Source organism: Brassica napus, chromosome C2 (genome assembly GCF_020379485.1).
Source record: "Brassica napus cultivar Da-Ae chromosome C2, Da-Ae, whole genome shotgun sequence".
In the NCBI taxonomy this organism is placed as follows: Eukaryota; Viridiplantae; Streptophyta; class Magnoliopsida; order Brassicales; family Brassicaceae; genus Brassica; species Brassica napus.
The window spans coordinates 12,286,055-12,309,865 of NC_063445.1; the positions used below are offsets into that span (position 1 = coordinate 12,286,055).

Genomic DNA, 23,811 nt, shown 5'->3' on the forward strand with positions numbered 1-23,811 from the left:
CATTTTAGTGGGATTTAGGTGAGTTTTAAAGTTTTTTGAATGATTTTAGTAAAAAATTAAAACAAAAATAAAAATTATAGGTGAGTTGGTTAGATATTTTCCGAAAATTTTAAAATTGTTTAGGAGATTTTAAATGATAATATGGTACTTGACCACTAGTATCAAAATCCCAAGCAAGCTTCTTGAAAACCGCAAGACGGTTTTAGAATACAACTTAAAACTCATTGTAACCTGCTTTCCAATTTCCATATTTTTTTTAGTTATTTGGCAAATAAGCTCAATAACCTTTTATATTGATCTCATACTTCCAAAAACAATCAAGATAAAATACTGTTAGCGGAATTTTTTTTATGGGATTAATGAATAAAAAACATTTTTATTTATTGGGTTGGCTGAGTAAATGGATAGAAACATATTTATGGAATCCCTTCACAGCCTTTCAATGAAAAACTCAACAATAATCGATGCGACTAAAGTGAAACAAACATCTCCTTAACAACGTTTCTTATTATCACAGTGATAATCAGTCTGTGAACTTTACTTTTTTGTTCTTTCGAAGTACCAATCTCCAACAGCTACAGCAATCCCCTGTTTTTATTTTGTTTCCAATAACAAGGCATCAACGACAGGCTTTCAAATCCAAACAAAAGTGTGTTCGAAAGAAGGGTAATATATAAAATACTCATTATCATCAACCACATGCGTTTTTGTTCTCACCTTATCTTCACCGGGTTGAGAGTTTCCAGGAAACCAAGTATCTTTTCTCTCCGCTTGACAATGAGCCCAGCGCGAGCTAATAAAAACTCCGTTTTTGCTTGACATCGAAAAGGTCTTTAAGGCATCTAACATGCTCTTCTTGAAACCTGTAGTAGGTTTCATGAAAACATCATTAGTTACCTTCCTTTTTTTTGAACACAAACAACTTATATTAAATCAAACCATGAAAGAAATCATGTGGTGAGTGCAGCGTTACAAAGGACTGATTTAGCAAGTAGATCAGCCTCCAAGTTTAGGGAACGAGAAATAAAAGACAAAGTGCAATAATCAAACAAGAAGGATAGAAGTTCGATGTCGCAGACTAATCCGTAGAGTTCGACCGGTGATGACTTCGAACAGATTGCTCTCACGAGCACTTGACAGTCTGAAAAAACACAGACTCTGGTGTAGCTCAGTGAAAGGACGTGTGAAAGGGCCAGACGAATCGCTAAAGCTTCGCCAGTAAGGGCAGACGCGGTGTTGTCGAAGCATTTAGATCCATGCTGAGTACTCTGGCGGGTTGAGTCTTTAAAGATCCACCCGCATCCAGTAGCGCCATCAGAAGCTCTCCATGCTGCATCCGTAAACACAGAGACACAGTTGGCTTCTGCATTTAAAGTTGGAATTATCAGGTTGGGTTGACGGGGTGCCTTCATTGCTGTGGGTTGCGCCAGCCACCATTTTCTTGCACTTGTGATCGAGAGGGACAAGACCTCAGACGATGAGAGGACCTTGTTCTCAAAAATCAACTTGTTTCTTGATGTCCAAAGGCACCAGCATATCCAAGGGAAGATGGGTTGTGAAACACCCGTTGGTGGTAGGCAAATGGTTCTCATTCCCGAAAGTAATGCCTCGCTTAAGGACGAGAATTGATCAGGGTCAAAACCGTACTGAAGGGGAGCGTCAGTCCACACTTACTTGGCAAAAGGGCAGGCAAGTATCAGATGATCTGCTATTTCTCACTCTCCACACCTTGGGCAGGTAACAGTTGAGCCGCATCCTCGTTTCTCCAAGTTCGCACCAAGCGGCAGAGCCCCCTGCATCAGTTTCCACATGAATAATTTGATTTCAGGGAGACACTGAGAGGCCCAAACCTTCTTACTCCACTCGAGAACTGGTAGTGGGGATCCTCCATTTTCAAGTAGAGAGTTATACTTTACTGCACTAGTGTACCCTGATTTTGTGGTATATCTACCATCTTTGTTAGGTATCCAAATAAATTCATCAGGAGCTCGCAGTAAACTTGGGATGATGCTTGTAATGCATGAAGCTAAGGAGGGGAAGAGGTCTTTAATCTTTGCAACATTCCATTCATTAGTCCCTCTAGTCAACAGGTCCGAGACCATGAGGTCGCGATCCATTTCCTTCGGTGGACCTACTGGTGTGCCCGTATTGTTACTCAAAATCCAACGATCTTTCCAGACTCGGGTTGAGTTTCCGTCTCCTACAGCTTTTCCCAGTTGGGTGATTAGTAAATCTCGCCCCTTAAGTACACTTCTCCAGCCGTGAGATGCATTTGACGCTGGTAACACATCTACAAAGCTGATGTTCTGGCAATATCTTCCCAGGAGCACGCGTGAGAGTAGACAGTTGGGGGCTGTGACGATTCGCCAGGCTTGTTTGGCTAAAAGGGCGACGTTAAACAACTGTATGTCTCTTACCCCTAACCCTCCCATGAGTTTTGGCAGCGTTATTTTACTCCATGCTATCCAGCATATCTTCTTTTGATCAGCCGCGTCCCACTAGAATCTTGTAAATGCGGATTGGATCCTCTTGCATAGACTTAGCGGGAGTAGGAAGCAAGAGCTAGCGTGTGTAGGGATGGCCGATAAGACTGCCTTAATCATGATAAGCTTCCCCGCCGGGGAGAGTAGCCGTGAGGAGTAACTATTGGCTTTAACTCGAATTCGATCGACGATAGATGTGAATAAGTCTTTCTTCCTCCGGCCAAAAAGTTTGGGAAGGCCAAGATACTTGCCTGTTCCGCCTTCTTTGACAATCCAAAGGAAAGATTTGACACGAGATCGTGTCTCCTGAGGCATTTTTGTCGCAAAGGTGATGGAAGATTTGGTGACATTTATCTTCTGTCCCGAGGCTTGTTCATAGCTGCGGAGAATATTAATCAGAGCCGTGCAGCTATCCTGGTCTGTCTTGAGAAAGAACATGGTGTCATCTGCGAACAGTAGATGATTTATCTTTGGCCCTCGTCGACCTGCGCTGATTCCCTTGAGATGGCCGCTGTGCTGAGCCTGGCTGCATAGGCCGGACAAGACTTCACTACTGAGAATGAATAGATACAAGAAGAGCGGATCCCCTAGTCTAATTCCTCTAGTCGGGAAAATTTTGCCATGAGCCGAGTCGTAGAGCAAAAAGGAGTAGGACACCGTGCTACAACACTGGATAATAAGCTCTGTCCAAGTATCAGAGAAACCCATCCGTAGCAACACTTTGCGGATAAATGACCACTCGAGCCGATCGTACGCTTTGCTCATGTCCGTTTTGACGGCCATGGCACAATTTTTAACAGCTCCCGATTGCTTCAGAAAGTGCAGAAGCTCATGCGTAATGAGAACATTATCCGTAATTAATCTCCCCGAGACAAAAGCAGATTGATTTTCGGATATGAGGCTCTGGAGAACTGGTTTTAAGCGCAGACAGATTAACTTAGAGATGATCTTGTAGGTGACGTTGCAGAGTGCAATAGGACGATATTCAGCAACCCGCTTAGATGTTGTAGTCTTTAGTATCAGGCGGATATGTGTCTCGTTGATGCTCGGACGAAGTTGGCCTGAGGCAAAGAATTCTGTGACGTCCCTAGATATAGCAATTGCGACAGTCTCCCAATTGGCTTGGAAGAAGCAGGCCGAGAATCCATCGGGACCTGGTGCTTTGTCTGGATGGTTAGCAAACAAGGCTTTCTTGATCTCAGCGGTCGTCAGAGTCTCCAGCAATTTGTCATTAATCTCTCTCGATATACATGGTTTGATGGCTCGGGCTATTGTTGCATCAATCTCAGACTCGTCTGTACCCGTCGCATCAGAGGAGAAGATCTGTTGAAATTACGTGACTATTTCCTGCGCTATAAGTTCCTCCTCGTAAAGGACCGTACCTGCTGCATCCTCTAGGACATAGATTTTATTCCGGGCTCCTCTTCCTTTAGCTACTGCGTGAAAGTAACCAGAGTTCTTGTCCCCCGCTACTAGCCACATTAGACGACTTCTTTGCCGCCAGAATTCTTCTTCTGCTCGATATGCAGCTAGTAACTCCCCGTTTAGAGACGAAATCGTGAGGTCGAAGCCAACCGGGTTGGACATTGAGTCATTTATTTCCTGGTGGATTCGGTCAATATTGAGCTTGCTGTTCATTGCTTGTTCTCTACTCCAGGTTGCTATAGCCCTTCGACAGAGAGAGAGGCGATGACACACTGAAGCTTCCAGTTGCGCTTGCCAGACATCAGCTATCAGTTGTTTCACTTCCTGATTGTCCCGAAACCTTCTATCAAAGCGGAACAGAGCTCTATTCTTCTTCCTTTTGGAGTCAAAAAGGGAAATGAGAGGTCGATGATCTGATCCTCGGAATTCCATGTAGTGGCAGCGTCCGTTGGGGTAGAGCTCGGACCAGTTGCTGTTAACTAGGGCTTTGTCCAGTCTACAATAGACTAAGTGTGTTCCCCTTTTACCTCTCCAAGAAAGGAAGTTGCCCGAATGTTTTAGATCAAATAAATCATTATGGGCTAGGAAGTTTCTAAACAACCCAAATGAACCTTCTGCACGTAGAGCCCCTCCTGATTTCTCGCCATTTTCTAGTATCTCATTGAGGTCTCCCGTGACGAACCAAGGTGAGGAACGTCCAGAGAACGTTTGTGACAGCAGGTTCCAAGTAGCGCTTCTATTGGTGACATCCGGGTCACCATAAATGAAGGAGGCGTGAAACGTTATTCCCTTATGGGAGATAATCGTGTCGATGAGATTTTTGCTGGAGTTTAGAATTTGAACGTTAAGATCTTTTCTCCACAGTAGAATAAGACCACCGCTTCCAGAATCAGACGCGGAAACAATAAAATGCGAATCAAACCGAAGGTTTTTTAGTTTATCAAGAACAACACTATCAGCATTCTTTGTTTCCATGAGGAACATAATGTCGGGAGAGTGTTTTTTGTCGATCTCCCTAATCCGCTGGACTGTTATAGGGTTCCCCAACCCACAACAGTTCCATCTGAGTACAGATAAGGAAGAGGAGGACTTCGCGGTGAAAATCCACTGGATTGTCTCCTGATGTCGTGGCATCTGATGTGGGTGAGAGAGGGGGGAGTTGCACTGAGTTCTGTCCTGCCGTTCGAACAAGATTCCTTCTGCGCGATGTTCTTGCACCACGAGACATTTTAGAACCACGCGGCGTGCCAGCAGCACCTCCCGGAGATGAGTGGATGCTTGACATGATCCGTCTGCGAGAGGAAGCACCAGTAAACGTTTTTGGCTTATTCGTAGATCCCTTGTCCTGGCTGGACGTCCCCTCTTCTTACCAGTGATGCCCGTAGTAGGTTGTTGAGTACTTGATCCTATCGTATTGGTGGGTTTAGCCGGGAGTAGAATTATCGGGGCCTGAGCCAATATCTCTTCCTGAAGTTGAGTTTGAGCTGCTTGTGCTTTCTGGGCTGCGATAATGATTCCTTGTGCTGTCTCCTCCATGAGGCCCTGAGCGTCACTGACAAGAACTCTCTGTTTACGGGCGGTGCTCTCTATGGGGTCATCACAGCTTGTGTACAATCGAGTAACTTGCTGTAGCTCCTCCATGACTTCCTCTGTTGTTGGGATCAGAGGCAATGGGGGGGGAGGGGGGGAAGTCATGTGTCTCCAGATTCCTCCCCACAGGAGGTCTAGCACTCCTAACTAGATTTTGAGAATCCTCTTCAAGGCGTTCCTCTGTTGGTTGCTTTTCTCTCCATATAGCCGTACCCTGGATTTCGGGTGTGCCTCTTGTAGAGTGTTCTTTTCGGGAGTCAGACCGATGGGTCTGTCTGTCTACTCTTCTAGAAGAGTAAGGGGGAGAGTTTCCGTAGTAATTTCTACTGGGGTAGGCTCTGTGTTGTATCTCAGATTCTCCAAGGTCCGCAGGACGGTTAGGGACTGGGGTGATTTTGTTTCTCACGCCAACGGTTGTGGAAACAGCAGCCACTGGTTGTCCAAACGGGTTCTCATGTCTGTCAACTCGCTGGTGGAAGTGGTCATTGGGAGCTTTGTAGTCATTGGGGACGCCAGCTCTGTGTTCATTAATGGCATGCTTAGCGGTGTAGGTCTTGGTGGTTCCAGCCCTATCGTAAGCTGATGGAGGGCTAGGTACCTTATGACTCAAGGCCATGCTCTGTTCTCGCTCTGGACATTTCGATCTGAGGTGAGTGAGATGATTGCAGTAGGAGCAATGGTTTCCAAGATTCTCATAATCTAGAACCAAATTGGTTTCCTCTCCCGAGTCAAACTCGAGGATAGTCTCCTTGACGATGGGCTTCAGTAGCAACCTGATCCTGGCCGAGGTTTTCGTGAGTTGGTATGCTTCAAGCAGACCCAGTTCGATTCCAATGTTACGGAGGACCTTCTCGTGCCAGAAGTGTAGAGGAATCCCTTTGATATTAATCCAAAAGGGTATTTACGATGGGAAGGTGGGCGAAATTATTGGTTCCCAATGTTGTAGTATAATCATCCAACGACCAAACTGATAAGGTCGTTCGTTGAGGACCCTTTTTAGTTCCGATTCTTCGTCAAAACGGAATTGGAAGCACTCATCTCCTAGCTTAGATCCTATAACCCTTCCTAGGAGATTCCATCTCTTAGGCAGATAGGAAAGAACTGAAACCATGTTCTGTTTTCTGGGGTTTGTGAGCCGGCCAATTAGCGTAAGGGCGTTATCCTGGATCAGAGAAGATGGGTCGAAATCTGGTGCTCGGATTCTGATGCGGCGAGGTTCAAATTGTTTAGTTGCTATCCCTTTACCTTTCTCCTCAGCTGTGAGACGTTTCGCCATACCTTAAACTCCGGACAAGTATCTAGTTCTCGAGGGCCAATGGAAAGTAGATCGGTATCAGAGGCCTCGTAGTTATCTTCAGATGTATACTGCTCGACGGTTGCTGTTCTACGCTCGGAGGAGTTTCAGTCGACTCCGAAGGCTTGTTTCTCTAGGTAGAGAGAGAACTTTGTCTTCCGATGAACCAGATGTTCTCCATTGCTATCCGACCCTCCTTCGTTGGGAAATAGAGCTCCATTGGTGATCTTCGACGGTTGCGTACCGGAGTTCCGGCGAGGGAGCGGGGAAGAGACCGCTGGGTAATGACCGTTAAGGCCACAGCCCCGGGGATATTACCAAAAGGAGATGGGGGTTTTTGAAAGTAGGGGTTTTGTATCAGGGAATCTTTCTAATATTGACAAGTCAACTTCAGGAACTTACTAAAAACCAGCGGGTAAAGACTCCTCTTGTTGCTCGAGCCAGAGAGAATTTTATCAGGTGCACTTTGTTTTCAACCACCTTTTTACTTAACTGCCCCTCATTAGTTACCTTCCAAGATCAAAGAGTACGTAGTTCCTAGAGCAAGAAACAATCTTGGGTGCTGTTCGTTTGCTCACCCAGGTGATCCATCTGATTGAAGATGCAAATCGATGTTCGTTTTGTACATTATAATGCTACGTCCAGATGGATCACCCAGCTGAATTTTTAAAAACTCATCTCAAATTCTCACCAAAATGAAGGTGAGTCTTGATGGTGCATCTGGATGCAGATGCATCTAGTTCAGTCCAAAATGATAAATGACAAACATAATCTTTTAAAATCAAAATATTATTTTCAAACCAAAATTCTACTTTTTTGCCTGCCAGAACTAGGGCTGTTCAATATGGTAAAACCGAACCGTACCGAACCGAACCGAACCGAACCGAACCGAAATAGACAATATGGTTTGGTTTTGGTATATACCATATAAACCGAATGGATATAATTTTATAAAAACCGTAGGATTTGGATATGGTTTGGTATATAACCGATTAAACCGAATAAACCGAATAAAACCGATTAAAAGTAGAAACATGTAAATATGTATCTATTTTATAACAATACATGAAAATCTATTTGTTATATAAGTTAAATTTGTGTTAATAACTATTACCAAAATGTTATAGTAATAAAGAACCTTATATAATTTGTAAAACACTTGAACTATAATTAAATAACAATACATCGCAATTCAGACATCTTATTTTCTAAGTCTTTTTTTTATCTTTTTACTTTATTTTAGTATTCACTAAATTAATATGAAGATGATAAATTTGATGGAAAATAATTAACGGAAAATTTTCACAACTTTTTTCTTATCTATAAACAAACAGAGTTTCGTGTTCAATCGAAAAAGCATAACTTTAATGAACACTAAATATGGAAGAGTAGAAAAAAATTTCTTTCATGTTTCTGTTTTGTTTCATATTTTTATTTTCAAAATTTCAGACTCTGATTTTAATTATAGATTTGATGATTTTATTTGATGGTAGAAGCATTTTTACGTTTTTGTTCATTTATTTGAACATGTAATATATTTTTAATAAATGACTGTGTTGACAATATGACTCTAAAATTTATTTTGTATGATCTCAAACTAAATAATTATGTTTTTTGGTATAAAACCGAATAAACCAAAAACCGACGGTATATAAACCGAACCGAACCGAAGCAAATATGGATTTAGAATGGTAGTTATATTTTACTAACCGAAATACCGAAAACCGAAAAAAACTGAATCTAAACCGAACCGATATCCGGATTGAATACCCCGAGCCAAAACCGAAAAATTCATTTTCCCGCCAGAACCGAAAAATGCATTTTCCCGCCAAAACCACAAACAAACTTTCTCGCCAAAACCGCAAAAATGCGTTTTTCCGCAAAACACAAAAAAACGCACATTTCCATAAAAACGCACTTTTCGGCCGAAAAAGTAAAAATGCACTTTTCCGTCAAAACCGTAAAAATGCATTTTCAAAATGCAAAACCGCAAAAATGCATTTTCCCGCCAAAACTGAGAAAACACATTTTTCGCCAAAACAAGAAAACACATTTTCCGCCAAAACCGAAAAAACGCATTTCCGTGCCAAAACCGCAATTCTCATTTTCTCACCAAAACCGTAAAACGCATTTTCCCGCCAAAACCGCAAAAAACGCATTTCTCTGCCAAAACCGCAAAAACTCATTTTCTCGTCAAACTCGCAAAACGCACTTTTTCGTCAAAAACATATCGCTAAAACCGTAAAAAAAACCCATTTTTCCTGCCAAAACCGCAAAAACGCATTTTTCCGCCAAAACATTAGAAAGACATTTTTTCATCAAACCCGCAAAAATGCAATTTTTCGTCAAAACACATTTTCCGCCAAAACCGTAAAAACCCATTTTCCGCCAAACCCGCAAAAACGTATTTTCCCGCAAAAATCACAAAAATGCACTTTTTCGTCAAAACACATTTTTCCTTAAAAACCACAAAAATATTTTCGCCAAAACCGTAAAAATGCTATTTTCTGCCAAAACGTAAAAAAATTATATTTTTATTACAAGGTCCACCTGGATGTAGATGCAAATTAAAAATGAAAAGCAAACGAACATAGTTGCATTCAGATGATTCATCTGGATGCATAGACGAAATGAAGAAACAGACAACACCCAGATGGAACATCTGGATAAGATACCCAGATGGGCCATCTGGATGCATCTTCCAGATGTACAAATGAACATGCCCTTCATCATGTTTTGTTAGTATGTAAAAGCTTGTGGAGAGTTGTGTCATGTCCATGTCATCTCAAACAAGACACTAGATCAAAGTAGTAGGCTTCATGAAAAGATACATTAATTAGTTACCTTCCAAGAATTGCATCTGAGAGGCGTTGCAATTGAAGCTGGAGCTGCAATTATGCCAACTGCCACTCGGATCAGCAGATGGTGGAGCTATACTATTTTCAATCTGCATAGAAAAACAAGTTCGTCTTCTAGGTTTTAATTAGAATCAAGAAATACTGCTAGGGAGCTCTACTAGATCGAGTGAAAATGAATGCCACGGGTCTGGGACTTATAAATCAAGAAGTATAGATAGATGGATATCTTTATGGGTTGATAAAGATTATTGTATCAAAGTATTAATTTATTCACATGATTAATTAAGGAAAACCCTAAAAATGGCGATTTGCTCAAGTTTTGTTATTATCTATTATTCGAGTTCATCAAATTCACCTAGGAAAAGCTAATGCATGATTCATAGTAAACGAGAACAGAGATCGAATAATAAGTATAACCTGCCACGAATCAAATGCCGAGTTGAGAATAAACAACGGGGTCCTGACTTGGTTGATTATGTTTTGAGGGAAAAGGCACTGTGAAAATATTGAAGCCAAGTTAAGTCCCTGTGAACACAAGAAAACAGCTCAAGAGTAACGGGAAATCAATACCATGGTTGGATCAAGATGTCTTGTGCATGTGCGAGGAAGCAAGTTTTGCAAACCCTAAAAGTTTTAGAAAAATTAAACTTTTGTCAGCTTCAACCATCTTCATCATCATCAAGACTTCATAACGTTGTACACTTGTACCTGGGTGTTTACGACACCAGAATACATACGCCTTAAAGAACGAGCTCCGGATATATCAACCCTTCATTTTACAAACAAGACACAAAACCAGTTAATATATAAATCTCCATCATCAATTGAACGAAGCTAGTTCGAAAAAGAAAAAACAAAATGACTCACGCATCGAGGAAGAAGCCAGCATCGCTCATGCATTTTACTTTGGTGGTATGAGGAAACAAACTACTGAAATCATCGCAGCGTAAAATCGCTGAAAGACCCCCAGAAGAACATCCATTGAGCAAAGCCTTAAGGTAATATTATTACATTTATTAGTTATTACCAACTTATAACTTACGGTTCAATATTGAGACGAAAAGCAAAATATGGAATCTAAGAGAGTCAGGAAGCAATAGTGAGAAACCATGTGAGTCTTTTAAAAAAAAAATATATTAATATTTAGTTATATATTAATATCTTATATTTTAAAAAGAATAATTAAATTAATATGTGAGTGACACATATAAGATGAATTTCTCAAAAACAAATAAGAATTTCTCAAAAAAAAAAAACAATTCTTTACCCTCTGTTTCTTACTTTTCGATCAATTATTTTTATTTAGGTGATGATTGTTTCCATTAGTTTTTGGTTTTTAGATTTTGGTTTTAGATTTTGGTTTTAGATTTTGGTTTTTGGTTTTTAACTTTTAAATTTTGGTTTTTGATTTTCAGCTTTTGGTTTTGGTTTTTGGTTTTTGGTTTTTATATTTTGGTTTTTAGATTTTGGTTTTGCTTTATTCTTAGTTTTTTTTAATAAAATAAGCAATACATTGTTTTAAAATAATATTTTTTTTAAATTACCTTTAAAATTTATCAAAATATAGTGGCTGTTATTTAAAATAAAAACATTACCATGTTTTAAATTATTTTATTTTAAGTGTTATACTTAAATATAATTAATAAAATATCTATAAATTATAAAAATTAAAATATTTTAAAATTTTGAAACTATTTATAAATTTTATTACATAAAATATTTTTCGCTTTTTAGAACTTGAATGGCTATTTTTCAAATTAATATAATATATTATTAATAAAATATTTTAAATTTTATAATTTTTAGTTGTTGTTTATTATGTATAATAATATTATTCAATAATTTATTTATAGATATTAAGAATTACTTGGCTACAACTAATACTAAAATTATCTATATTTATTTACATATATGAAACACATAAATTATTTTACATTAATGTTAAATGATAAAAAAAATTGTATGGGAATTTTATCTTTATGAAATATTATTTACTTAATTATAAATTAATTAAAATATAGTATTTTATACAAAATAAACAAAATTCGTTTTTATATTGAAAACCCACAAAAGTTGGTTTTTAGCTTTTCTTCACAGATTGGTTGAAATTTTGAAAAACTAGTTTCCCTAAATTTTAGAGAATTTATTTGTTAAAAAACTTGATTGGCAAGTGAAATGGTTTTTACAAACACAAAAATAAAAGCTAAAACTTGATTGGATAAAAAATGGTTTTTACAAAAGCAAAAATCAAAAACTAAAACAAAAACTAGAAACAATCAACTTCTTACCATCTCTTAATGTAATGGTAAGAAGTTCTATAAAGAACTACCATTGAAGATTGTCTAAGTACCTGCTTCGCATAACGCATTCCCTTTGCCATCAAATCTTCAATGACGGCTAAAAATATACGCTTTCCTCTAAACTGAAGTTGTGCCGTCTAATTGTAAGCAACCATATGATCTCAAGTTAAATTACTAATGAAATATATAATCAATCAAAAGCAAAGAGATGTTTATATGGTTTTAAGCTAACCTTGTTTTCGCTATCACCGCTAAAGGATGCGCCATCACAATACCGAACTTCTGCTTTATTCCAATTGTAAAAGTCTGCGCAACAATGATTAGAAACAAATATAAGAATCATTCAATTAACAGTTCCATTACATCACATTTTTGTTTTCAACAAGGGATCTTGAGATAAGAAAACCTGGATTTTCAGCGACTTTACTGCTTAGTATTCCTTTAAAATTTATCTGTTTCTCCATTAAGGTAGACGATCCAACACGACTTCTTTTACGGTTCTGACAATCTTTTAATTTATGCTGTCACACCACGCACCACCCTTTCAGAAAAAAAAATTGGCCTTAACGATTAGGTGATGAGGTATAGAAAAGACGCCCAGTTTGCTTAAGGTGAGAGACTCCCCAATTATAATGATTGCCTAATAGCCCACTTGGAAATGTTGAATATATATTAGATGAAATATTAAGTTGATGTTAATGTGTACTGTTCGTCTGTTCGTATGTGTTCATGAAACTTTAAAAAAAAAAAATATGTGTTCATGAAACTTAACATAGGAGATGAATGATCATTGATTTTCACGTGATTCCAGCCAGTATATATACACTTTGGAGGTATTAGAAATATAAGTAAAAGGACCATATATAGTTGGCTTGCTAAAACCAAAATTTTAACGTTTTGTAATTATATATAGATTGCAAAAACTCTTTGTCAAAAAAAAAAAGATTGCAAAAACTCCATTCACTTCAAATGTTATCATTCGACTATTTTAAGAAATTCCTACCTCTCTATCTATCTATGATTGTATTTAATCATATTCTGGGCTTGGGCAATTAACTAATTTGAAATGGCTAATTTTGTAAATTATTTTGCAAAATATCTTCTTCTTTTTTTTGTCATCTGCAAAATCTCTTTTAGTAATGCATTATTCTTCAGACATACAATAGAACCTCTATAAACTAATATTCGATAAATTAATAATCTCTATAAATTAATAAATTTCGCCGGTCCCAACTTTGGGCCGGTTCAAAATTTGACACAAATCGATAAAATAATAAGATAATATTTTTTTAGAAAATTATATGTAAATATATGGTCCCATTAAAATTATAAATTAATAATTTATATGTATACATATTTTATATAAGTAATTAAGAACCTAATGTTATATTGTCTTATATATATTCACAATGGAATTGTCTTTATATTTTCTTAACACTTAATATATTTTTGATGAGATTTAGTAATATTATATCTAAAACCACATTTATTCTATTCAATATATATTATATACACCAAATAATATAATAAAATTAATATAAATGTCAAATTTCAAAAAAATAACAAGTAATGTCTATACACTAAAATCAAATTTTTTTTTTATCTTAGGATAAATATATCCAAAAATAAAAAATTTAAATATGGAAACTTTTGTAAATTAATATCTCTATAAATTAATAAAATTTCAAAGTCCCAAAATTATTAATTTATAGAGGTTCTACTGTATATACCAATCAAACTCATAAGTATATTTAAACTCTTAAATTTTAAAAAACTACTAGATTTTGATCCGCGCTTAAAAAGTGCAGGTTTGTTTGTTTTTCATTTATTAATCGAAAATTAATTTACAAATTACCATTATTATTGTTTCGAACCATAACAATTGAGTTTTTAGGTTTTTATCATTTGTTTTTTTTTCTCTTCAAAATATGGTATTTGTTCGAAATATGGTAGTTGTTCTATAATAATGTTTGAGTTTTAAGATTTGTTTTCATATATAACCTAGATTCATGGTTGAACCTATAGACCCGATACATTTTATATAATCCGGTTCAGATTTAATGAAAAATTTATTAATTAAAAATCCGATATAACCCGGTAAAAACTCAAAAAATCACTATTAACATGTGATCTGATACCATTGATCTGATTACAAAATATCTGATAGTACATTTTTTAAAAATTGATTAAATTACTCATATATTTATTAATATTACATAAATTAGTGATTCCTTAGAATTTGATAAAATTTTATTATGTTATCCAAATAAAAAATGATAATATAAAAAATTTATTGATATGACAATATTAGTTTATTTTCGTTATTAATAACCTATTATAAGTTTGTGTTTTTATTTTAGAATTAAAAATTGATTTTATGATAGTTTTTAAAATATTCTTGAACACTCGTAATTGCCATATTAATATTATGTATAAAATAACATTATACATGGAAAATGATATTTAAATATGTATATGATATATGGTGTAGAATATAGGATTTTAGTTTGTATTGAAAATATGTATAATATTCAAATGTTCTATTTTGAATATTAATACGTATATTTAAGAAAATAATATTTTCATGTTTCTTAATTTATTTATAGTTCATAATATATGTATACTTATATTAAAATTAAAGTTACTATATCTTTTAAATATATATATATATATATATATAAGCCCATTATTTATAGATCCATTTATGTGTATATGTAGGCCCAAAAGCAAAAGACTTAAATGTCATTAATGAATTTTATTAATCTCTTGTAAAAATAATGGCATTTTTGAGAAAATTGCAATTTTCATTAAGGGTATAATTTGAGAATGATCATTTTTTAATGTTATTGATAGAACAAACACATTAATGTTCAAAAAAAAAAGAAGTATATGTGCAATATGTCTTCCTCTTTAGATTTTATTTTACATAACTAAAACTTATAGAAACGATTGCATTTTAGCTAGTTATACATCAGAAATAGATTTTTAAAAATTCTAATTTCATTATCTATTTCTCTCTAATGCTAGTAAACCGTTTTTAAATAGAAAAAGTAAATTTTTTTTTGTATTATCCCTATAAAAGTATATTAGAATATATATAAGTAGAGTGTAGTGTCTATTCAATTATGTAATTTAAAAGATTGAATTAAGTAACCTCGAGCTACTTATCCGGATTACTATAATCACCTTAATCACATAATACAAAAAATATAACTTTAAATATTATACTTGTTCCATCTATGATATTGTGGAAAATTATTTAATATGTATCTAAGAAAAGGATATATTAGGCTGTACATGTATATGTAAATTTACATAAGGACTATATCTTATATACGTACGAACCTCCAACTGAATGATCCAGTTGTTTGCTCCTGAACCAGGGGAAAATGGGCATTTAATTCCCGAAGTATTTGAAATCGGCAGTTTTAATACTCAAGTATTGCTTGCGCATATTTATTCCTCAACTAATAGTTGACTGCGCAAAATTGGGATCAAAATAGTCAATGGTTAACTGATGAATGGAAAATAACGGTTTCTGTCAACTTTTTAACGGTAGAATATTCTAATCATGATTTTGCTCAGTCAATGATTAATTGGGAAATAAATATGCGCATATAATACTTGAGTATTTAATTTGCCGATTGAAAATACTTGAGGAATTAAAAACTCATTTTTTTCTTTATATTTCGTATAAGATTGAAAGTCACTAACATCAATCCCTTTAAAAAAAACATAAGTAAAAATATTTTCAAGTTAAATAAAATCATTATACGAGATATTTACCTTTAGAAATGGATTGTTGATTTTTTACAATGACATATAAAATAATACAAAATAATTACAATTACATCGTATTGTTGATGTACTTCATGTTTATATCGCTTTAGATGATTTTTAAAATAATTCATAGTTAGAAAGGTTCATAATTTGAAATAATATACAAGATATTTAATCCCGGAAAATGATTATTTAGTTTATAAAAGCATATAAGATAACATAAGATAATTACATTTGCATTGTATTGCTGATGTACAATATATGAATGTGTAAAGTACATATAATTATATATGATCGTCTAAAGTAGAGATCCAATGTACAACATATAATTGTCTAATAGATAAAACTCTCGTATATTGGTTATATCTAACTTGAGAATATTTCAAATTATGATTTTCTAAAAAAAAAAAGAGTGTTGTTTTTAATTTCTTAAGTATTTTCAATCGGTAAATTAAATACTCAAGTATTATATGCGCATATTTGTTCCTCAACTAATCATTGACTGCGCAAAATCATGATTAAAATATTTCACCGTTAAAAAGTCGACGGAAACCGTTATTTTTCCGTTCATCAGTTAACGGTTGACTATTTTGTTCTCAATTTTGCGCAGTCAACTATTCGTTGGGGAATAAGTATGCGCAAGCAATACTTGAATATTAAAACTGCCGATTTCAAATACTTCGGGAATTAAATGCACATTTTCCCCCTGAACCAGACCCACAATACAAATGATATCCAGTCACTGACCCATCCAGACACACTGCCACAACAAAGTTATCCTTAACCTTAAGTCATAAAAATGTCAATATCAGTTAAGAACGTTTTAATAAAATAGTCACGATGAAAACAATAGACTGTCTCCTATGTTTGGTTGGGTTTGTACTTTTACATGTTATATTAGAATAAAATATTAATTAAACACCAATATCAATGATGGACGTTGTAGTATTGTTTGGTTTTCTAAAACAAATTGTAAAAAAGCAAAAGTCAAACCCAAACGGAGAACCTGCCTAGATTGTGGCAAAAACAATGTTATACTCAAAACCTGGAAGATGTTTTCTAGTTTGAATTTTTGTTTCACAGAAACATTCGAAGTCTAGATCTGAAACAAAATGGAAGATAGAGACTTACCAGCTCCTTCGGCTGCAGCGGTTTGGACCAGAGTGAGTCCTACCACCAGAACATCTGCACCATCATCTTGTTTCTGAAACACATTTGTGCCATTGATAAGGTTAAACAAGTCCATTTCATCAGAACCTAGTACCCCATTTGCAAGAATGCTCAAGAGAAAGAATCCTGTGAGACTCCAACTCCACAAAAAAGCATTCATTTTTCTCTTGCTGAAAATGAACATGGAGAGACGTATGCAAAGTGGTCAGTATATATATAAGCGGAGAAGAAAGCCTCGAATCAGTTCATGGTCCTTTGTAGAAACTAGAAACACGTTTTGATATGGAAAAACTCTATTTTAAAATAAAGATCAGAGAGAGACAATAGCACTAGTATCATAGAGTCACGTGAAAGATATATTAGAATCTTTTATTGTCTTTTGCACTCTTTAGTAAAGAATTCTGCATGATCTTGCCATATATAATTTACCAGATATTAAAAATTATGACAGACAGACTGTACAGAACATATCTGTTTTGTTGGTAAGGATTCTGTTTTATCTTGTTTTTACAGTTTTACAACATCTTAAGATCAGTAAATCATACAAGACTTGCAAATGAATTCCACTAGATATTTGTTGCTCTCACATGTTTAGTATTTTGTTATTTGAATTGTTAAAAAATGCTTATGGTAGGTACACTTGGAATATAAGGATCTGATGGGAAAACTAGCCATATGAGCTTAATGCAGAACCAATCATTGCTTTATCAATCAAGATAATATATCTGTTAATGGAAAGCACTTATCATTGTTTATTAGTTTTTGGGTGAATAAATGTACATTTGTGGAATCTCTCAGTACTGCCTTTCTGTGGCAACCTTTTTTTTTTTTTTGCCATCTTAGATTATATTAAACAAAGGAAAATATTACAAAGAAGGCCAAGTACAGGTCCAAGCTACTGAAAGCAAACAACAAAAGCCGAAAAACGGGCAAACTTAAAACCAAGGACGAGGCCCACAAAGCCCAAACCCACCACTCAATAGTCGAAGCCACGTAAACAACATGTGTACGACGGAGCAGAAAAGAGGAAACACGCGTCAACGACCACCGGTATACGCCGGAGACCAAACTCATCGACGCCACCGGAAACGCTACCGGGAATAGGACACAAACGAACCCACCAGCTTCGAAGCATGTGCCTTCATCTTTTTTGTTCGAAGCATCAGAGAGCATCATCGACTATCGAGATCTCATCCGACACCCTAATCCTCAAACCCAGAGAGAAGAAGCTTTCACACAAATCGAAACCACCACCCATCGAAGAGCTTCAAATCGTCCAGAGACGAGATCTCACCCGCTACATCAACCACCAAATCCAGAAAACAGAACCAAACCACTAATTCCAAATCAAAACCTTTGTCTACATCCCAACGGTCTGGAATCACACGTGTAGAACCGACAGCCCTTGAGGAAAGGTCGAAGTTGGAAGCAAAGCCGGCCGCCATCACCGGAGTATAAGATGATGCCGCCAGAGTCAAAGCCGGCCATACTATGCAATAGCTTGCAATCGATGCCAGAAAGATGATACTAAATACTAGAAACGCAAAGAAAAGAGAAAATAAAACATAATTAAAACTAAAAAACTACCCCGACGGTGGCTCCGGTGACACACCACCGCCAAGCCACCGCCGGAAAGGAAAACGCAAACCCCAGGCGGTGAAGATGAACTATGAAGAGAGAAGATGGAGAGATTTTTTAGAGAGATGGATTTTTTCTGTGACAACCTCAACTATACTTGATGGAAATAATGCAAAATAAACATATCATAATTACGATTCTTGCTGTCACAACGATATAATCAGAGTCTATGATCTTGCAATTCTGTTCTTTCTAAATACTAATCTCTAACAGCTAAAGCAAATCCCATGTGTTTTATTTTTCCAACAAGTGCAACATTATTTCTGTAAGTGATTTTACAGGCTTTCAAGCCAACTATATATCGTCGTTTACAACTATACAACAAAAGTAGTACTATAATACAACCAGTTCCTGTCATTATAGAGGCCACGAACTAAAATGTAACTGCTTGTCAAGGACACTAAGGCATCGATGGTCAAGAATCTGCAGGAGTGTAATCCAAGTCCAAGGTCACAGGAGTACAAGTTCTATCCAGGAACCAATTGGCCAAATACATCTCCATCTGGTGGATAAAACGCTTGTTCTTCTATCACTGAACAAAATGAGCATGAACATGAAGATATATGCAAAAAAAGAAAAAGATCTTTCAGTCATTAATGAGTATTTCGGATGATTTAACTTTGAAGACTAAGTTACAACTTACAAAAAACAATGGAGAAGACTAATAGATAACATACAACCCAAGGGGTGAAGTTCAAAATGTTTACCTAAACCTCTACCCGTTACTGCCACACTTTCACTCGGATTCTATTACTCAACAATTCATACAAACTCCACATTTTTTAGTTTCTCTGATTGAATCCATGTCCAAGTTCACGGTCCATCATCTTGTACTGAAACCAAGAAGAAACAAAGATGAGTCCTTATATATATAGATCAGTAATACTTGACAGTATCTAGTTTGAAAAGAAAGAATAACTTACTGCTCAAGATGAAGCCTTGAAGCAAGCACTGTGCTCTCTCTGCCTGCTCTGGCGTACCCGAAATTCGAATGACATTCTGTGTTTCTCCCGGTCGGTCTTCAACTAATGTTACACTAGCTCCAGACCACTGTTATCAAATGGAAAAAGAAGAGTGAAGACAAAAGGTCTAACATCAGATTTTCAAGACATGACATGCAACCCAGATCTAGTTCCCAGTTAATAGAGAGTTTCGCACCTCACTGATTTGTGCAAGCTTGTTTCTTGATTTCGTAACTAGCTTAGGAATAACCTGGTCTGGTAAGACAACTTCAAGAGTGCTCCTAGTAACTAGTGGCACCGACATTCTAGAGCACAAAAAAAAAACAAAAACAAAAAGGAAGAGATTCATATATGTCTATGGTTTCAGAAATAACAATTCTAACTTTTGGGAGCTTCTCTACCTGCTTGCCGTGTTAGGAACCTCATCCCGCTGTTCACTTTCACCCACCTTTGCAACTGGTCCACCACTTTCCTACAAACAAAACACAGGAGAAAAATTACAGGAACATTGCACGGAAAAGAACCTTTAAGCTGCCTTCAGAGTATTTAAGTTATTATGCATAGCCACACTGCAATTATTCGTTGTTTCCATGTCATAACTGTCAATAAGTGTGAACCTAGCTGATATTGGATGCATATGAACTGACAAGATTGATGATGAGACTAAAAAACCTTATATTGTGGCGCTATTGAGAGTCCTTCACGGGATTGAGTTGTGTTATTTGATGAAGCGACCTCTATTACTCCTGCAACACCTTCAAGAGGGCCAGTTGTGGATGTTGAAGCCGGTGGTGTTTCCTTCTGAGAGAGCTCCCTGTACATATGACTCCTCAGTCGTAACGTTAACTCAACGAGTGCATCACGAGCTGCTCTGATCTCCCCAGCTATCTATATTCACATGAGAACTCTCTTTTGAGACCTTAAGTAAATTTAAAATATGCCCAACTCCTCGAAAGTAGACAGACAAACCTGTACAACAACATCATTGATGGAAACACATCGAGGCATTTCTTCCCTTGGTAGGATCTTAACGCTAGCTCCAGTTACTCGTGATATCTCAGATACTGATCCTGCTTTCCCTTCCAAACATACTGAGTCTCTAGATGAGACAATCAATCTAGTTGTTATAATGTTATCTTCATCAGGAACACGGTCTACGATCCGAGTCTGAATGTGCAACAAGGCTTCTTGAGCAGGGAAAAGCTGATCATCAGGTGCCTACGCAAAGTAAGAAAACAGAGCTTCAAGTTCACAGTTGTATACATAACAGATACGGCTGAAGAAGATCTTGGGATGTTAGGAGTACCTCTTCTGAAGAAATGGTAATTATCTGCTCATCAGATCCAGCAACAGGTTCAGATACCCTCACGTCTACGCCAATCTCGTTCTGAAGCAAATCTACTATACCTTCTGCTTCCCCAACAACCTTAACAATCTTGTCAACAGGACATAGAATCCGGAACACAAGCTCTTCAGCGTAGAAAGGCTGCACATTCTCACCAACTGGAGCTTCTTCTTCTGCATAGTTGGACTGGCGAGAGCTGAAACTGTTATTCCTAAAGTGAAACCTATCTGACGATTGTCTTCTCTGCTGTGGGATGTAATCATCAGCAGGTGAAAAAGGCCGTTCCGGTGAATGTACACGCCCCTGTAAATGACTGCGATCACGATGCTGACTCTCTCTTAGACGCGACGATACAATAGCTAAAGCGTTTCTGACTGCAGCTGCTTCACCTACAATCTAAAAGAGGCAACTCATATGTAAGCAAAAAAACAAAAAAAAAAAAAACAATGAGTGGGAAGTTTTCAGACCTGAACAATCTCTTCAGACAAGGAAACACAACGAGGCAAGTTAGTCTCTCTGGGCAAAATCCTAATATGAGTCTTGGTCTCAATCCTCATCTGCTCGATGATCTTGCCGCCTTTACCCAACAAGCAACCCACATGAAGCTTCGAAACCACAAGCCTCGTCACAACCCTCCCTCCTCCGGCTCTCACTCCACCGTAATCCTCCTCATCTTCCGCCCCAAACTGAGGCTCGCTCTCCAGAATCCTGTCGTGGACGCTGAACAGAGCCTCCTGAGCGGGGGAGAACGAAGGCATCCTCCCGTCGGGATCGCGGCGGCGGTTGTCGGAAATCTCGATGATGCGCTCGGCGTCTCCGGGAACTAGCTCGTGGACGTTGATCCAGGCTCCGGTGTGCTGTCGAATGGACTTGATGATGGATCCTGATTTGCCGATGACGCCTCCCGCCTTGGCGTCGTGGCAGAGGACGCGGTAGGTCGTTGTCGCCATGGTTTCGGGGTGGGACTTTGATGGACGGCCGTTTACTCCGCCGCCGCGGTATCTGTTATTACCTCCTCCGCCGCCATAGTTATTGTTGAAGCGAGGTTTGGACCTTGCGATGGAGTCTCCGTCGTAGTCTTGGTCGTAGTGATAGTTCCTCTTCGATCTAGATCTCTCCATTCGCCAAAATCCCCCCAGAATTTGAAAGTCCAATCAACTAGTAGACATTCGAATTCGAAGTCAAGAGAGTAATCAATTACTTTCCTTTCTCGGAATATGATGTCAGTTTCTGGTGGAATAGTAGGAGAAAGGCTGAGATAATATCCAGCAGAGGAGCAGTGCAAAGAGTTATCTGATTATCTTCTTCCTTGTTGAGAATCACGAAGGGAGCTGAGAGGGTAGAGAGACCCGTGCAAGGGTCATGACTCTTTGGCTAACGCATCAAAACGCTGTCGTTTGTAGCCTTCGACAGTTGATCAACACCTCTCAAAAATAGGTGTTAGATAAAGTGAGCATTTTAGACGTCAGCAGCCTTCACCGTTATACGTTTCTAGTCAGTAAAAGTTTAGATAGAGACGAAGCTGTGGTGGTTTTGATGGCATGTAAGCTGCCTAACTAGTATAGGGATTTTGTACATTTACAGACACATTCTTACTTTCTATTAACACAATGAGACACTTCTTGTCAGTTTGCCAGCTTAACTTTTTTCCTTCAACATTGAATTTATGAAAAACTAGATTTGGACCCGCACAACCGTACGGGTATTAATTTTCATGTTTATATATTTTTTACATAATTAGAATATATTTTTAAAGTTACTTATATATTTAAATATTTATATATAATTATTTTAAATATAACAATTTGATAGTTTTCATACTGTAAGTTATTTGATTATTTCAAATCATCACATATATTTGGTATTTTTTAATATATATATATATATATTTTTAAATTATTTTTTATTCAATTATTATGATCCTGACCCGTAATTCAAAGCGCTATATTTCGTTTATCAATATCTTTTTATATTTATTCATTTAAGATAATAACTATATATATATAAAAAGTTTAAGATAAGTTTATTTTATACATGAATTATCTAATTTACTAATGTTAACCCATTCTACCAACATATTATATTTCTAGCATAAATTTTTAATGGTTGTGAATTTTATAAAAGATAACTTAGTATATATATATATATATTAATGTATAATAACATTAATTTCATTATTAATTACAAAATTAGTGAAAATATTTATATACAATTTTTGATAATTAAGATATTGTTATAATCTTTTTCAACACATTTGTTAAAAAAATTAAATATATATAATTATATTTTAAATTAAAAGATATCAAATTATAATGTGATTTAAGTAGTTAAAAAATTATATATTAGCATTAAGGAAATACATTTAATAAAAAATTTAAATGATGATCCAAATAAAAATATCACACATGAATCAAGGTGAGTTTGTTAACCAATCCGGGTTCTTAGGAGTCGATGTTATATTAGGAATGATATATTATTACTCCATATTATTAGTAATAAATGAATGATAACTGATTTCTAGTAAGAGTTCATTTTAAAAAAAAAAATCACACATGAATCAAGGTTGTGAGTTCTGTTTTAATATATAAGATGTGTCTATCAATTTTTAAAACATAATAAGTTTACGGTATATATTCTCATTGAATAGATTGTATCAAACTTTCACATGTATTTGTATTTTCTTCTATATATATATTTTCGGATTATTAAAATCGTAACTATATATATAAAGATTAGTAAAATATTGTTTTATTGTCATATTCAAAAATATTGTAACATTTTACAAATTTAGAAAGTTTTTTAAAAATTAAACTTTTTGCTTCATAGATTTATATTATCGAGATAATAATTAAACATTTAGTTTTTGTTTAATTTTTAAAATAAACTATATAGTTTAAAATTTGTTTTCATTGGTTTAAGTTAGTAAAGATTAATCATTGTTAGATAATATGATTTCTGTTATTGAA

At 36.0% G+C, this 23,811-nt stretch overlaps 2 protein-coding genes across 3 annotated transcripts; both read right to left on the reverse strand.

Moving 5' to 3' along the window:
* Positions 1-360: 360 nt before the first annotated feature.
* LOC106364781 (pectin acetylesterase 1) lies at positions 361-14,234 on the reverse strand. The gene is made up of 10 exons (XM_022695398.2): positions 12,357-14,234; positions 12,183-12,256; positions 12,001-12,087; positions 10,518-10,642; positions 10,359-10,419; positions 10,221-10,274; positions 10,068-10,145; positions 9,637-9,739; positions 718-863; positions 361-588 (listed from the first exon to the last, which is right to left on the reverse strand). Exons 1-10 carry the CDS (start codon positions 12,412-12,414, stop codon positions 538-540), a joined length of 837 nt encoding a protein of 278 aa, XP_022551119.1. The 5' UTR covers positions 12,415-14,234; the 3' UTR covers positions 361-537.
* A 3,510-nt stretch (positions 14,235-17,744) lies between these two features.
* On the reverse strand, positions 17,745-22,285 carry LOC106367540 (RNA-binding KH domain-containing protein RCF3-like). Of its 2 annotated transcripts, XR_001273880.3 has the most exons (9): positions 21,313-22,285; positions 20,807-21,241; positions 20,470-20,718; positions 20,173-20,388; positions 19,902-19,972; positions 19,697-19,805; positions 19,462-19,588; positions 19,246-19,371; positions 17,745-19,070 (listed from the first exon to the last, which is right to left on the reverse strand). XR_001273880.3 is itself a non-coding variant. In XM_013807332.3 (8 exons), the coding sequence occupies exons 1-8, from the start codon at positions 21,964-21,966 to the stop codon at positions 19,352-19,354; spliced, it is 1,881 nt and encodes a 626-aa protein (XP_013662786.1). In that variant the 5' UTR covers positions 21,967-22,285; the 3' UTR covers positions 19,101-19,351. The 2 variants fall into 2 exon arrangements, 1 of the variants encoding a protein (XP_013662786.1); XM_013807332.3 differs by lacking the exon at positions 17,745-19,070 and having other exon boundaries at positions 19,101-19,371.
* Positions 22,286-23,811: the final 1,526 nt, after the last annotated feature.